General features: G+C 51.2%; 1 protein-coding gene across 1 annotated transcript in view; it reads left to right on the forward strand.

The window, feature by feature from the left end:
- Tmem206 (transmembrane protein 206) overlaps nt 1–14824 on the forward strand; it is a 24508-nt gene extending 9684 nt beyond the window's left edge. Inside the window, exons 3-8 of the mRNA XM_028757807.1 lie at nt 3679–3888; nt 5332–5483; nt 9186–9328; nt 11139–11283; nt 12408–12515; nt 13601–14824. Coding sequence (XP_028613640.1) covers nt 3679–3888; nt 5332–5483; nt 9186–9328; nt 11139–11283; nt 12408–12515; nt 13601–13762 — 920 coding nt within the window. The 3' untranslated portion in view covers nt 13763–14824. The remainder of the gene's footprint in view (nt 1–3678; nt 3889–5331; nt 5484–9185; nt 9329–11138; nt 11284–12407; nt 12516–13600) is intronic.
- Nucleotides 14825–14859: the final 35 nt, after the last annotated feature.

The following is a 14859-nucleotide window of genomic DNA, read 5'->3' on the forward strand; positions in this document are numbered from 1 at the left end:
TCATGTAACATGCCATGGTGTGGATCTCTCCTGGTCATGTAACATGCTATGGTGTGGTTCTCTCCTGGTTATGTCTGTTTGGGTTTGGATAGTATAAATCTCCATCTCTAGATAGAAAACTAGATCTAGATAGTTTTCTTTCCTGTCTCTCCTCTTTAATGTTTTCACCTAGCTGTCAGACTATTCCAAGAATGTCAAGATGGGCAAGGCCTGTGCCTTTCCCGCTAGTCCCCTTGCTGGCCCCCGTGTTTCTTGTTCACAACTGGCCCTGTCTTTCTACTTCACTGGACTATGTCATCACATTTTTAATCCGTTACCAGGCATTTGTCTATATGAGTTTCTTTGGGACCTCTTGCTAATAAGCACATCCTTTTGGAAGTATGCAGCCTCAAGTTTTCATCTGTTTGTTTTTTTTCCAGTGTTAAGATTTGTGCACAGTGGACCAGATATTTCTACCGTTTACCTGACAGGCTCTGTAGTAATTGGGTTTCTCTTAGAAGTACGTCTCGGTTAGTGGGTTTGTTGTGGGATGCTGGCTGTGGTTGCAGCTGGGCAGTGCAGTACCCGCCCATAGCTTCCTTCACTTGTTTTGGCAAGTTTCAGCCAGAGAGAGGAGGGGAGCAGAGAAGGCCTGGCCAGTCTGAGCCTATGGCACCAGGAGAATTTTGAGAGAAAGTACTCTATTCATTTGTTTTTTTGGACTGAAAGCGTAGATGTGTAACGTATAGGTTGACAGTATGAGCTGATATGGACTTTGGGACTTCTAACTACCTGAGAGCCTGGATGCTTACAGCTGCCTAAGTCTCCCTTGGGAAAGAAAGGCTGATTTTGGTGGTATAGGCTTGTTAAAGAGTATTGTAGCAAGCAAGCACTCAGTGGGGCACGTACTGTAGGAGAGAGCACAAGGTCCTTCTTTCCCATCCTCTTGACAGGAGGGTGGCAGCAATGGATGCTGCAGAGCACCAGCCATAACTAGAAAAGGTATGATGGAGATGACACAGAGACAGGAGGCACAGCGGCTTGGAGCAGCACACAACCTGTCCGTGTCTGCCCAGTGGTCGGTAGCCCAACGACCCAGCTTATCTGATCACTGGTCTCTGGATGCTTGGTGTTCTGTGGATATGTCATATTCTTTTCCTTTTTTCTTTAAATGCTTATTGTATGTGTGCACACGTGCGTGTGCCATGGCACGCATGTGGAGGTCAGAGGACAACTTTGCAAAGTTCTTCTTTCCTTCCATCACACGGGCTCTGAGTATGGCCCAGGTTGTCAGGCTTGGTGGGATTTACCTGGTGATCTGAGCCATCTTGCCAGCCCAAAGTCACAGTTTAAAATTTTTTTTTCCATGTCTAGTAGTAGTTTAAAAATCTTTTAATTATTCTGTATGTGTGAATTTTGCACACACACACACACACACACACACACACATATGCATGTATGTGAACTACTTGTATACCTGGTGCCTATGGAGATCAGAAGGTGTTGAGTTCCTTGGAACTGGAGTTACAGAGGTTTGTGAGACACAGTGTGGGTATTGGGAATTGAACCCGGTGCTCTGTAAGAGCAGCCAGTGCTCTTGTCTGCTGAGCCCTTTCTCCAGCCCCTCATGTCAGGTAACTTTTTTTTAGATTTATTTATGTATATGACTACTCTATTTGCATGTATGCCTGCATGACAGAAGAGGGCATCAGATCCCATTACAGATGGTTGTGAGCCACCATGTGGTTGCTGGGACTTGAACTCAGGACCTCTGGAAGAACAGCTTGTGCTCTTTGACTGCTGAACCATCTCTCCAGCTCCCATGTCTAGTAATTTTTGATTGAACACTGTGTATTAGACATGTTCTAAGTGAACAGAACCAATAGGCTGCGTGTGTGTGTGTGTGTGTCTATGTGTGAGTGCATGTGTGTCTGTGTGTGTGTACGAATCAAAGAACATTTGCTAGACTGGCTGCCATGATAAAGACTGGCAGTGGGAGAGGCAGAGAACCCCGGAGCTGCTCAGTGCCTTCCCCCAACCCCCAAACACACACCCCCATACACACACACACACACACACACACACACACACACACACACACACACACAGTGACAGGCCTGGAAGCTTCCTGGAGAGTGGCTGGTGTTCTGCCTGGGAAGCTGGAGTTAAGTGTTAGCAGAGATTGGCAGAACTCACTCAGGAAGCAACCAGACAGGCATGCTGCTTTTCCTCAGGACGCTTCTATGTGGGACGTCCATTGGCAGATGCTGTTTACTTTGACAGCAGGTCCTCCCTCTGCAGTGTCTCAGGTTTGTGTCCCCTAGTCAGATGGGAGGAGACCACCATCGTAGCCAACCCTGATTGGTACAGTGTAAGCTCTGGACCCTGCTGAGGTGCGTTTTGTCTCAGCATGGCAAGGCTGAAGCTCTGAGGTCCTGCCTGCCTTTCACAGTGGCGGCTGGAGTTAAGCGTTTCTCCTCATACTCCATCAGTGATCCCAGCATATCAATTGCCTGCAGAATCAGTGATGTCGCCTCTCTGCGGCTCGCCTACTTTTAGGATTTCTCCTTCACTCTCAGCCCTGAACTCTCTCACTGCGGAACCATGTCATTTAAGGGTTGATGTGAACCCTTGGGCAAAAAGTTAGATATGTGTGCGTCCCGTGGCCATTCTCCCCAGAGGTAGAGTCCCTGCACTGTCTGCCCGTGTTTGCCCGTTCTTTAATGCCTTCATTACATTTCAGATACATTGTTCAGATCTTATGGCTGTCATCTGAGGCCGGTGGTGTGACCACTCTGATGGAAGCCATAGCTTCAGTGGCATCTGGGCTTTCCCTCAGGTTGCAGTGGTTAGAGTTGGAGAGCAGAAGCTCCTTGGTTAACCCAGCCTGCCGTAACCACCGCCATGTTGAGTGACTCTTAACAGGAACCTTCGACACCTGGCACCATGTGACAACAGTGAAGGTGATGCAGAGATGGTCTCTAGTGAGAGCTCTCTTCAGCTTAGAGAAAGCTGCCTTCCCACTGCCCTTATGGCCTGGGCTCTGCACACATGTTCTGGTGCCACTTCTGCTAAAGCCCCGTCCCAAGGAACTCAGCTACACTGACCCATCCTCAGCCCCAGTTCCCAATTCATCAGGCTGGGGGTAATGCCTATCTTACCTTTCTCCTTCCTGTGACAAAATACCCAGCAGGAAGCAACCTAAGGAAGGAGGAGGGGCTTATTGTGGCTCACGGTTTGACGGGACACAGTCCTTCATACAAGTCGCAGCATTCGGAACAGGCCACTGCTGGTCGTGTGGCATCTGTATCAGGTGCAGAGGGTGCCGAGTGGGGGCGCTCAGCAAAGAGACCTCAGGAATAATAGCCGTCAAGGGAAGGTCTCCTTGGGAAAAGGCTTAAGAGAAAACAGGGCAGAGTTGGCTAGGAGCAGTTCTTCAGAGCAGGCCTAGAAATAGCAGACACAAGCAGCTCCAGGATTGAAAGATGAGAACGCTGTTGAGTGGGGGAGGGGGAGCATGTGGACCTGATCGACATCCTGTCCCTGCAGACAGTAAACTTGGGAATGTTGGTGGCCTTGGCTGGGAGAGATGGAGTAGATGTTTCTAGGTGTCCTTGGTGACGAGGGTTGGCATCACCTCCTCCATAAGGTAGGTGAGGGCCTAGAGCTGCTCCGGTGACCCTGGTGTCCTGTCGGCAGGCGTGGACAACGAGTCTGCCTCCAGCAGCATCCGCTTTAGCAAGGCCTGCCTGAAGAATGTCTTCTCCGTCCTGCTCATCCTCATCTACCTGCTGCTCATGGCAGTGGCTGTCTTCCTGGTCTACCAGACCATCACAGACTTCCGAGAGAAGCTCAAGCACCCTGTCATGTCCGTGTCTTACAAGGAGGTGGATCGCTATGATGCTCCAGGTATGGCTGCTGGGCCAGGCGCCAGTGCCCCAGCTTTGAGGTTTCTGTCAGCAGGCACCGCCTTGCCTCCCGAGCTAACACTGTCAGCACTGGCAGAATGCAGCAGGATGGTTGAGTTGTAGGCAGGCATCTGAGAGCCAGTGCCAGGCCCTGGAGCCCAGAGCTCTGGGTGAGCATTGGAGACAGGCTTTCCTAGGCATGAGGTGGGCAGCAAGTGTTTTGGGGAGGGGCAGCAGGGACCAGAGTGTCTTCTTTGGAGAGAGGAGAGAACTCCAGCCAGAGCTGAAGGCCAGGGATGAAGGGTAGTATGTTAGTTTCTTTTCTGTTGCTGTGACAAATCACCTCGAGCAAGGTGCTTCTTTTAAAAAGAAAGCCTTTAGTTGGTTTGTAGTTTCAGAGGGTAGAGTCCGTGATGGCGGAACATAGGCATGGTGGCAGGAAGAGCTGGCATGGAGAGCAGGAAGCAGGAAGCAGGAAGCACACTGAGGAAGACACCAGCCTTTTGAAACCTCAAGCCTGCCCCTCCAGTGACACACTTCTCCAACAAGGCCACACTTCCTAATCCTTCCCAAACAGCTCCACCAACTGGGGACCAAGTATATGACCCATGAGCCTGGGGGGGGGGCGCTATTGTAGTATCACAGGCAGCGAGAGGCAAGTACAGCGCAGGAAGGTGACAGGCTGTAGACAGGGTGGACAGCCATCCAGTCAGAGCCTAGCCTAGAGGGGCTCCAGGCTGCTCTGTGAACCTTTCTCCACATGCTGGGAGTGACTGATCCTTGTCTGACAGAGTGGGTGATCTAGCTATCACTGTAAGTTGGCATTGGAGAAGGAATGCGGCTCAGGCTTGCCCACTATGAGTGTGCCACTCTCTCTGACCTCGAGTGACACCCAGGGCATCCTGCACACAGGCTGGAGTGGGAGTTGGGAGTTTCCCCACAGCTAGGCCTGATCACTTCTTTCCTCCCCGGCTTTGCTGTGTCTGCTTCTGGCTCTTGGTGGGCTTTCCTTGCAGTGTCTGCCCTCAGCCCTCAGCCCCACCTCCATGCCTCTGCTATCCTCAGTGTCTCCTGGGAACCTGAGCGAGAGCATGCAGAACACTCTCTGTGCTGCGTGATCCCAGATCTCCTAGCAGAGGATAGACAGTGAGCCCTGGGGAGATGCACAGTCCGGAGCCTTTGCAGCACCAGGCAGGCAGTACCAATGTACTGTGAGGGGGGCCGCTCTGGTGGGAGTATCATGAGTCCTGGAAGCCATGTTCCAGACAGGGCGCGGAATGACTGAGGTGGTGAGTGTCCCCTATTGGGATAGGGCTGTGCCTTGCCCCACCCGCTTTCTGCTGCCTCCTTAGTGCTTTCTCAAGGAGATAGGGGTGCGATTCGGTTGGGTGCTCTGTTAGGATTCTGTGACTACTGACACTTGCCGATTTCTGTTTTTTTCCAGGGATTGCCTTATATCCTGGACAGGCTCAGCTGCTCAGCTGTAAGCACCACTATGAGGTCATTCCACCCCTTGCCAGCCCCGGGCAGCCAGGAGACAGGAACTGCACCACTCAGAGGATCAATTACACCCACCCCTTCTCCAATCACACCATGGTAATGCCTGCCTCCCTGGGTGCTTGCTGCTAGCCACACACCCTAAGGATTCCAGCCTTTCTTCCCTGTAGCCTGTTGGCATGGGCCCTTGGTCCCCGGCAGATGAGAGGGGTGGTGCGTGTGTGTTGCTGGGACATTTTGCCCTGAGATGGGAGGGTTAGCGGGACTGAAGGTAGTCTGCCTGCTGCTTGTCCGTGTCACTGAAAATACCACTTTCCGGGAACTGCCTAGGAATCCAGACATTGAGAAATTTGCCCTTGTGAAGATGGTGCACTGGTCTGGTGGTGAAGATTACTGAAAGCCCACACCACACAGCTCAGCTCAGCAGGCAAACCGTGCACAGTGTAGAAGGGTCCTGGGCAGGGCGATGGCTTTGCATTGTTGTGTCTTAGCTTTTTCCCTTCTTAAGAGGGACTGAAGGGGCCATCTGCAAGCTCCCCATCAACACAGAAGCGTCTTGTGCACAGGACATTGCTGACTATGGTGGTTTGAGTGAGAACGGCCCCCATTTTGAATGCTTGGTCCCCAGTTAGAGGAACCAATTGGGAAGGATTAGGAGGTGTGGCCTTGTTGGAGGAAGTGTGCCACCAGGGGTAGTTTTTGAGATTTCAGAATCCTTGGCCAGGCCCAGTTGTGTGTTCTTTTGCTCAACTCTCCCACCCCCACTGCCTGTGGGTAAGGATGAAAGCTCTCAGATATTTCTCCAGCACTGTGCCTTCCTGCCTGGATGCTGTCATGCCCCCGTCTGAATGATAAAAGACTAACTCTCTGAATCTGTAAGCCAACCCCAATGAAATGCTTTCTTTTATCACCTTGATCACGATGTCCCTTCACAACGACAAAACAGAGGCACTGACCATGGTGGTTGAGAGGACCAACACCGTGCAGCAGTGCCTCTGGGCAAGGTGATAGTGGTGGCTTAGAAGGTCTTGGAGGAGAAGCTGAGCTATGTCTAGGGACAGAAGGAAAGGACAGTGAGTGTGTCCTGCCATGTGGAGTCTTGCTCACCCTAAGCGAGAGAAGGAACGACGCCGAGGCTCTGGTCCATCTTCCTCAGACCCCTCAAAGCCTGATGAAGTGATTTTTACTCCTTGTAAAACAAGGTGAGGTAGGTCATGAGGACAGCCCTGTGCACTGAGGAAGGCTGCACAGGTAAACCAGAAGGTCAGAGGAGCTAGTCAGAGAGGGAAGGCTCATGACCCAGGACAGGACTGTTGGGAAGGGCCAGCTTCTAGCCCCCAGCTCAGTGTGACTGAATGACTGAGTTTGGGACAGGGCTGACTGATGCAACTCAAGGACTTTGTCCCTCCTGGTTGCAGTACCTGCTGGGCAAGGTGCTTCCCTGGATGCCAGGCCCCAGAGCAGCCTCTACACAGGCTGAGGGAAGGCCCTCTGCTCAAGCATGGAGACAGGCCTGGGGTTGGATCATCACTGCTGCAAGAATCTCCTCAGGTGATAACCTGGTCTGCCAGCATCCAAAGGAGAGGGTTAGGCAAGCAGATGTAAGCACTGGAGAGACACCCCCACTCGGACCACTACTTAGGATTTGAATTTTTTATTCCTGAGACTGGATGGTTGGTGGTCACTGGATGTTTCCATGAAGCCAAGCTGAAGTAAAAGGACTTGAAATGAGACAGCAGCATCCAGTCAGGAAGAGGGACTCCTGGTTTTCCTCATTCCCTCTGAGAAGCACGGTGGCACTAGGGTGCAGCTGTGCCCATTCCAGGAGCCTCTTGCCCTTCCCCCGTTGACTGGCATGCTTCCTAGGAGCCAGCTGCCCACACTCAGAACTTTTATTGCTATATACTTCATAACTTAAATGTAAGTTTAAGAGGAGTAAGGGGCACAGAAGGAAGAGTGTGCTCATGGGAAGGAAGGTAGACTCATCACTACCCCAGTTCTGAGGGATGGTTAATCTTCTCCATCAGCTCCTTCCAGCCACAAGCTGTGACCCTCAAATAAGTTTTCTTCCCCTCTCAACTGCTCCCTGAGCAAATCCGGCATGTAATGATGTAATGGGACTGGCGTGGGAGTGTGCGTCCAAACACCCTAGGCACTTGAGAGGCTGAGGCACGAACCTTGCTCGAGCCCTGGAGTTCAGCCCGAGCATCAACAGTGAGACTCCATCTCAGAGAAGGAAACAAGAGTAAGATTCAGGCACCGGAGTGTCCGTGTGTCAGGGATGGCTGGAGTGTTCACAGCTGCTTACAACCCTGGTGATGTCACGCAGGGACTGCACGGCCATCGTAATGCGCAGACAGTCCTCCCTGCTGCTGTCTGAGGAACACCGAGTGCCTTGGCCTCAGCACAGGCTAATCTGCATCGCTAGAAGCCCTGACGGCCACATCCAACTGGACTTAGGAAGCTGCCCTCCTGGGGGTCTGCATCAGCCTCTTTTGTAGTCTGCTTACAGCTCGAGTCATCTGGGGACTGGGGCTGAGGTGGCTTGTTCGCACCCTGACCTTCCCACCACCCTTTGCAGTGAGCTATTAATGTGTAGGCTCTAGCTGGCTGAGCCCACTGAGTCCTGTGACAGGCCTCCCCTCTGAGGGTCTTGTTGGGTCACATGGTGTAAGTCTTCAGGCTTTTGTTGACGTCTGGTGCTTTGGATTTCTTGTGGCTTGCCTGTAGCCAATGATTTTCTTGGGTACAGCTAGGACCACTACCTTTTCAGTCTGTCTCTGGGACTTCTCTAGCTCCTAAAGTACTCATCTGATAAAGTGTGCTCATCAGGGTTCAGGCTTAGCTCCTGTGTGCCAGCACCCTTCCTGAGGTGCCCCCCTGGAGGCCGAGGCAGCTTCTGAGAGTGCTCTCATGTTACTCTGTCTCAGCGAATCGTCCTGATGCGTTCAGTTGAACGTTGTGAACTAGTTGTAAGGCACATTTAGAAGAGAGGAGAGCACGTATCGAAACAACTAGGACACTGGAAGAATAATGTGGAAGGGACTGGCCCAGGCCGCAGTCACCTTACAACAGGTGATGCTGCAGACAGCAGTCCTGGCTCAGGGACAGACCAGGGCATTTGTAGGCTACATTCATCTAATGTACATGTAAGATTTAAAATGACAACGGGATGATGGAGAGATGGCTCAGTGGTTAAGAGGTTAAGAGCACTGACTGCTCTCCCAGAGGTCCTGAGTTCAATTCCCAGCAACAGCATGGTGGCTCACAACCATCTGTAATGAGGATCCAATGCCCTCTTCTGGTGTGTCTGAGGATAGCCGCAGTGTACTTATATACTTAAAATAAATAAATCTTACAAAAGAACAAAAACAAACCTTTAAATTCATGGCAGGGACATACTGGGGAACACTGAATATTGATATACCTTGGCAAGCCAACCCAGAAGGCATATGAGAAAGATGGGCAGGCTTCATTCACTGTAGTAGACATTAGGACAAAGTTAACTGGGGCACATCAACACATAGCAGGCAGAAGCAGACACTCTCACCCAGGAAAGATGCTCCGTAGGGTGCACAGCCTGTGAAGAGAGTGCAGGAGTCACATTTGGCTGGACTCTGCTGTGCTGAGATGTCTCCACGGCCAGCTTGCATCCCTGGGCTTGGCAGTAGTCCCTGGAGGCTGCTGGGTGACCTGCTGTGTGTTTGCCTGGCAGTGCTTGTGGCCGAAGTCTCTGTGGGCCTGTGGGAGGGTTGGGGGGCAGCCCCAAGCATTAAGGCTCTGGCTCTTGTCTCCCTGCAGCAGTCAGCCCTGATTGTCCAGGGGCCCCAGGACGTAAGGAAGCGAGAGCTGGTGTTCCTCCAGTTCCGCCTGAACCAGAGCAACGAGGACTTCAGCGCCATAGACTACCTCCTCTTCTCTTCTTTCCGGGAGTTCATGCAAAGGTGGCTGCTGAGAGGGCACGGGTCTCACTGTCTCCTGCCTTGCACATGTCCATGCGGGAAATGTGAGGTGAAGGTAGGGAGGGGGGAGCAGAGCTGGCCCAGAACAGGAGCTACCATAAGGACCTGGCAGCCCATTACACTGACTGTAGTCAAGCAAATGTGCATGCAGAGTTGCTTGCTGTCTGTGTGCATGCTGTCCTGGAGAGGGTTCTCGGTTGGCCTGGGCTGCTGAGGAGCAGAGGGAACTGCCTTCCGTGTGGTCCGTGAGCCTTCTTGCCTGCTGCCAGTTCCTGCTGGTTTAAGTACTGGGGTACACTCCAGTGCCATCTCCACGGCCTGAAACACTGGGTAGGATAGGAGTATTTCTGTCTGTCTCTGTTTGGCCCCACAGCCTGAAGCACTGGGTAGGATAGGAGTATTTCTGTCTGTCTCTGTCTGTCCCCACAGCCTGAAACACTGGGTAGGATAGGAGTATTTCTGTCTGTCCCTGTCTGGTCCTGCTGGGCTTCAGGCTCCATTTTTATGATGTGGGAAGATACATCACGGTGGCAGTGAGGTGACAGTCCTCCTGAACAGCAAGTCACATACCGCCTTTGCCGACCTTCCCACCCTAGCCAGCGCCTGCCCTGCTTATGGCCTGCCTGTCTTGTCTCCCTCCTGGAAGCTGTCGGAGCCCTGTCACCCTGACCCGCTTTAGTAAGGGTCCTCAGCTGGGCATTGTTGCTTTTTGTGTCTTTATTCTTTGACGGTTTCACACATGTATATCACACATTTCTGTCATTTTCTCTCCCAGCCTCCCCTCGTCCCCACAGGACCGCACTGAAACCCGTATTCTTCCCAACAAATCCCCTACCTGCCTTCCTGTCGTTTCCCATGTGAACTACTGTTTAATTAGAGTTGCCTACATGAGCGTGGGTGGCCCTACAGTGGCTACACTACTGAAGGAATGATAGCTTCTCTCCCAGCAAACATCACTAACTGCTAATGGTCCCCTAGGATGCAGGCCCAGCCTTGTGCTGACATGCAGCACTGCAGTGAGGGCAATGGCCGCCATGTCCCGAGATGTCTTGTATGTCTTGTATCTTCTGGCTCTTATATTCCTCCTGTCCTCTCTTCTGCAGTGTTCAGAGTTCCCTGATCCTTCAGGTGGGGTGTGTAAGAGCTGTCCCTTTTAGGGACAGACAAGCTCTGTTTTTGAGGACTGGTATGACGTAGCCCATGCTGTCCTAGAACTCCTCCTGGTGGCTGGGCTGACATCGTGCACCACTCTGCCTGGCTCTGCACTGCAGTCTGAGCTTGCTCACTTGGGCTTTGCTTGTGCTGTGTGTACAGTGCCCATGGGATGCTCTTCCCAATGCTGGGCCTTCTGGGGGGAGGCTGAGCTCGCCGAGGAGTGCAGCAAGCCATACTTCAGGGAGCTTTGGGAAACCTAAGGGTGGATGACTGAGCTGGCGGGAGGGAGGGAGGGAGGGAGGGAGGGAGGGAGGGAAGGAGGGAGGGATGCTGTGGCAAGGGGAGGTGTGTGCCATGGTGGAGGTGGGCTTAGGGACAGGAATCATGCTGCTGCCCTCCTACAGGTGGAACTGTATAGAAACTAAATGGAGGTATAGGTGGTTCAGGCACTGCTTTTGATGCCAACTAACAAACCAGGCAAGGCAGCCAGATCTGAGGGATACTTGAACAGACTTATTTTCTGTACCAGAAACAAAACCTGCTTGAGACTGGACTAAAGTTTGCTTTGGCTACGTTGGGTTCCAGCTGTCAGGCAGGCCTGAATTAACCTGGACCTTCCTTCTCTCTCTTCACCGAGCCCGGACAAGGCAGGCTTCATGCAGGCCTGTGAGAGTGCCTACTCCAGCTGGAAGTTCTCCGGAGGCTTCCGCACGTGGGTCAAGATGTCACTGGTGAAGACCAAGGAAGAAGATGGGCGAGAAGCTGTTGAGTTCCGACAAGAGGTAGTGGCTGTGTTTTGTTTCCTCGGCACACTTAAATTTGGGATGGAGGGAGACTTTTGAGTGGGGACCTGGGATGAGAACTTTAGTAGCCCGTGTGAAGGTGTCTCACACTGGAAGCAGTCTCCAGCAGTCTGTCTGTTCTCCATAGCACCATCTCTGTAGAAGTGGGGAACGTTTCCTAATGCTGCCAGAGACTGTTGCAGATGAGAGGAGGCCGAGCACGAGGGGTCTGAGGACATGTTAGGATGCAGGAGACGACAAGCTGAGCAGCCAGGAGCCAGGAGAATGCTGGGTGTTGAGGCAGGAGGATTGCCGGGGATTTTTAGCTGTCTGGGAAGAGCTGGGGAAGGCACGCTGTGGGGATGTGAAGGGCTCTGGCTTGCTTCCTTGGGAGTGCTGCCTCATCACAGGCAGACCTCTGGAGGTTCCACTGAAGTGGCAAAAAGCCACGTTCTCCCTGTGCACATGGAGCCCTGCCACCTAGGTCTAGTCAAGAGAGAGGATTTTTCCTGCCTTAGGGGGTGACACCGCCTGAAATCAAGACTAGGAGATGTTATTGTAAGATGACTGAAAGCCTCACAAAGGCTGGTCACCTACTCGGGGGCAGCCCTGCAACAAATCTCAGCATCATCTTCCTGTGGCCAGTGTGACGAGGTCACCTGTGGCCCTGTGCTTCTGGAGCCATCTTCCCTCCATTGTGCATGCTACCTTTACAGTATAGCTTCCTTTATAGTTGACTGGCTGATCTTCTCACGTGTGCCTACTGACAGAGCTCCTAGTGTGGAGCGGGGGCTACACGTTGTTCCCATAGATTCGAAGGGTTGCACTACTTAGCTCTTATATTTTGAATGTATCCTCTGAAGTAGGTTGAATATGGCTTGAGTCTAGACATCCGATGGCAGATTTTAGTGACAATTCAAAACACTGTCAGGCATTGTGATCTATTCTCCCAAGGAACTGTGGCAGCTGCAGTGAAGCCCTGACTCTTGCATGTGAGGCTTGACTTTCCCTCCCCAAAAGCTGCTGCTAGGAGAACCAAGGGCTACCTGCTCTTACTTCCCTGGGCCCAGGCAAGGGAGGGCCCAGAAGTGGTAAAGTGGTAATTCTGTCTGTTCTGCACCTAGACCAGCGTGGTTAATTATATTGACCAGAGGCCGGCAGCTGAGAAGAGTACTCAATTGTTCTTTGTGGTGTTTGAATGGAAAGATCCCTTCATCCAGAAGGTCCAGGATGTAAGTACTGCTAAAAGTGGTCTTCCTCCATTGTCACAAGATATCCCAGGATGACCATGGCAACAGGCAAGAGATTCCAAAGCTCAAACATGGGCCCTTCAGGTCCCAGGATGGAGTCTGAGACAGACACGCTTTGCTGCCACTCATGACCCTGAAGTTTGGCCCAGGCTTTGTATGAGAGGTAAAGGCTTGAGGCTTACTAAGATGAAAAGGGTGAAAGGAACCAGTCTAGCTGTGCGCTGATTTTCTTGAACCTGATATACCTATTATGAGAGGCTTCTGGGCCAAATAGAGCCTTAGAAGGCCCTTGAATCATGCAGGCCAAGGCATGGACACTGTACATGTAAAACATGGGCTCATTCACCTCAGACCACCCCACTGATCTTGGCTTACAAGTGGGTTTTTTTTTTTCCTTTTTTTAAACCACACAGGGGAATTTGAAAATGTAAGACTCCTGCTGAGTTAGGTGAGGGTGTAGACTCCATGGAGGAGTGCTTGTCCAGCATGCACAAGGCCTGGACTCTGTCTATTAGCACTACATAGAGATAAGAGGGTATTTAATGGGGGCCATGCTATTTCTTTTAAATCATACCCGACAGTTACCAGCTGTCACAGAGCTCTGCGGGGTAAACAACTTTGTTGAAGGAAAAAGGGTTTTGGCTGAGTGGATGGAGAGAGTGCTGAGTCGGAGGGATTAAGTCTGGATAGGAGAGCATCCCAGAGCCGGAAGGAAGGCACACTGGTCTGGTGGCAGAGTCCCCAGGATGAGTGTGAGGGGAACCAGCTGAAGACCACGGTAACTGAGACCAGGGGACCAATCTTGTGGCTAGAGTATAGTTTTAGGGAAATTTATTTGAGTTACTTGTTAGATTAAACCATAAAATTAAAGCTCAGTATGAATGTCTTGTTTACACAAGGAATTTTGAGGAGGAATCTTCTTCTGTGGAGGGGCTCACAGTTCCCTTCTGAGCAGCTGTGGATGTTAAATCTGAATGAGCAGAAGTGTTTCTCTGTTGGCTCCAAACTCTGAGGCAGAGAGTCAAGGCTGATGCCAACCAACAACCCTGGTTTTGTTTGCTCCACAGATAATCACGGCCAATCCTTGGAACACCATCGCCCTGCTCTGCGGGGCTTTCCTGGCGTTATTTAAAGCAGCAGAGTTTGCCAAACTAAGCGTGAAATGGATGATCAAAATCAGGAAACGATACCTTAAACGAAGAGGTCAGGCAACAAACCACATAAGCTGAAGCCCCCGTGCCACAGCACTCCGACAAACCGAGCCACCAGCAATCCTGTACTCACTTGAAGGGACCTTGCAGGGAAGGAGCCTGTCACACTGGATGCTCAAACCTTGCCCAGGAGGAAACTGTCCTGAGCCCAAAGGGAAATACCCAGTGAATAACCGGAAACTTATTTAAGTATTTAAATTATTACCGGACATTTTGCAGAGCTGCCTAGTGCCTTGGAGAGGTTTGCAGAAGGCGGCTTCCTCCTATTTTGGTCATTAAATAGTTAAGCTCCAGGTTAAGGCTTCTTCTTTACCTTAGGATTTTTTTTTTTTCTTTAAAGTGGACTGATGTGCCCTGTATACAAAATTCCTTTTATACCATCTACTGTTACTTAACAAGAACTTGTTAGAGCCTAGATCAGACTTTTTTTTCTTATCCGTAGCCCTGGTAGAATCACTGTGTAGACCAGGCCTGCCTCTACCTTCCCACTGCTGGAAATAAGAGCCTTACACCACTCCCCCCAGCTTTACGTGAAACCTTAAAGGTTACTAGAAACATGTGGTTGTATTCTGATGTGCTAGATGCACTAGCACAGATGTATACAGTAGGCACCTACTTAGCGTATCCTGATTTCATTAACAGGTAAATAAAGTTGGGCTAGCACAAAAGGGATGAGTGTGAATACCCAGTAAACCAGCAGGCAGCAACAGTGGACGATGATGCTATGACCAGCAAACCCAGAAGGTAGCATGAGACTGGACTGCAGCAAAATGGCTCTGACCCAGCCTATGTCACTGCTAACGGGGAGGTAAGCTGGGCACTGACGACAACAGGTGGCCAAGAGGGACACACCACATAAGGTAGTCATGGGTCCTACAGAAACTCATACCTAAAAGGGTGGCCTTTAGGGCTTTGACAAACAGCACCCGCATAAAGCCAAAAACTCAGTTTTCCACTTGTGGCCAGAGGTAACAGTAACGTCGAAGAATTTGTAATTAGGCCTTAGGGAATCGGACGTGAACTGCTCACAGGTGTAAGGACATTTTTGTCTCTAGAAATAAACTTGTATAGTGAAATGTTCCCGCTACCTTTGTCTCATAGATGTACAAGAATTT

This window comes from Grammomys surdaster, unplaced genomic scaffold (assembly GCF_004785775.1).
Source record: "Grammomys surdaster isolate TR1022 unplaced genomic scaffold, NIH_TR_1.0 130, whole genome shotgun sequence".
Taxonomy (NCBI): Eukaryota; Metazoa; Chordata; class Mammalia; order Rodentia; family Muridae; genus Grammomys; species Grammomys surdaster.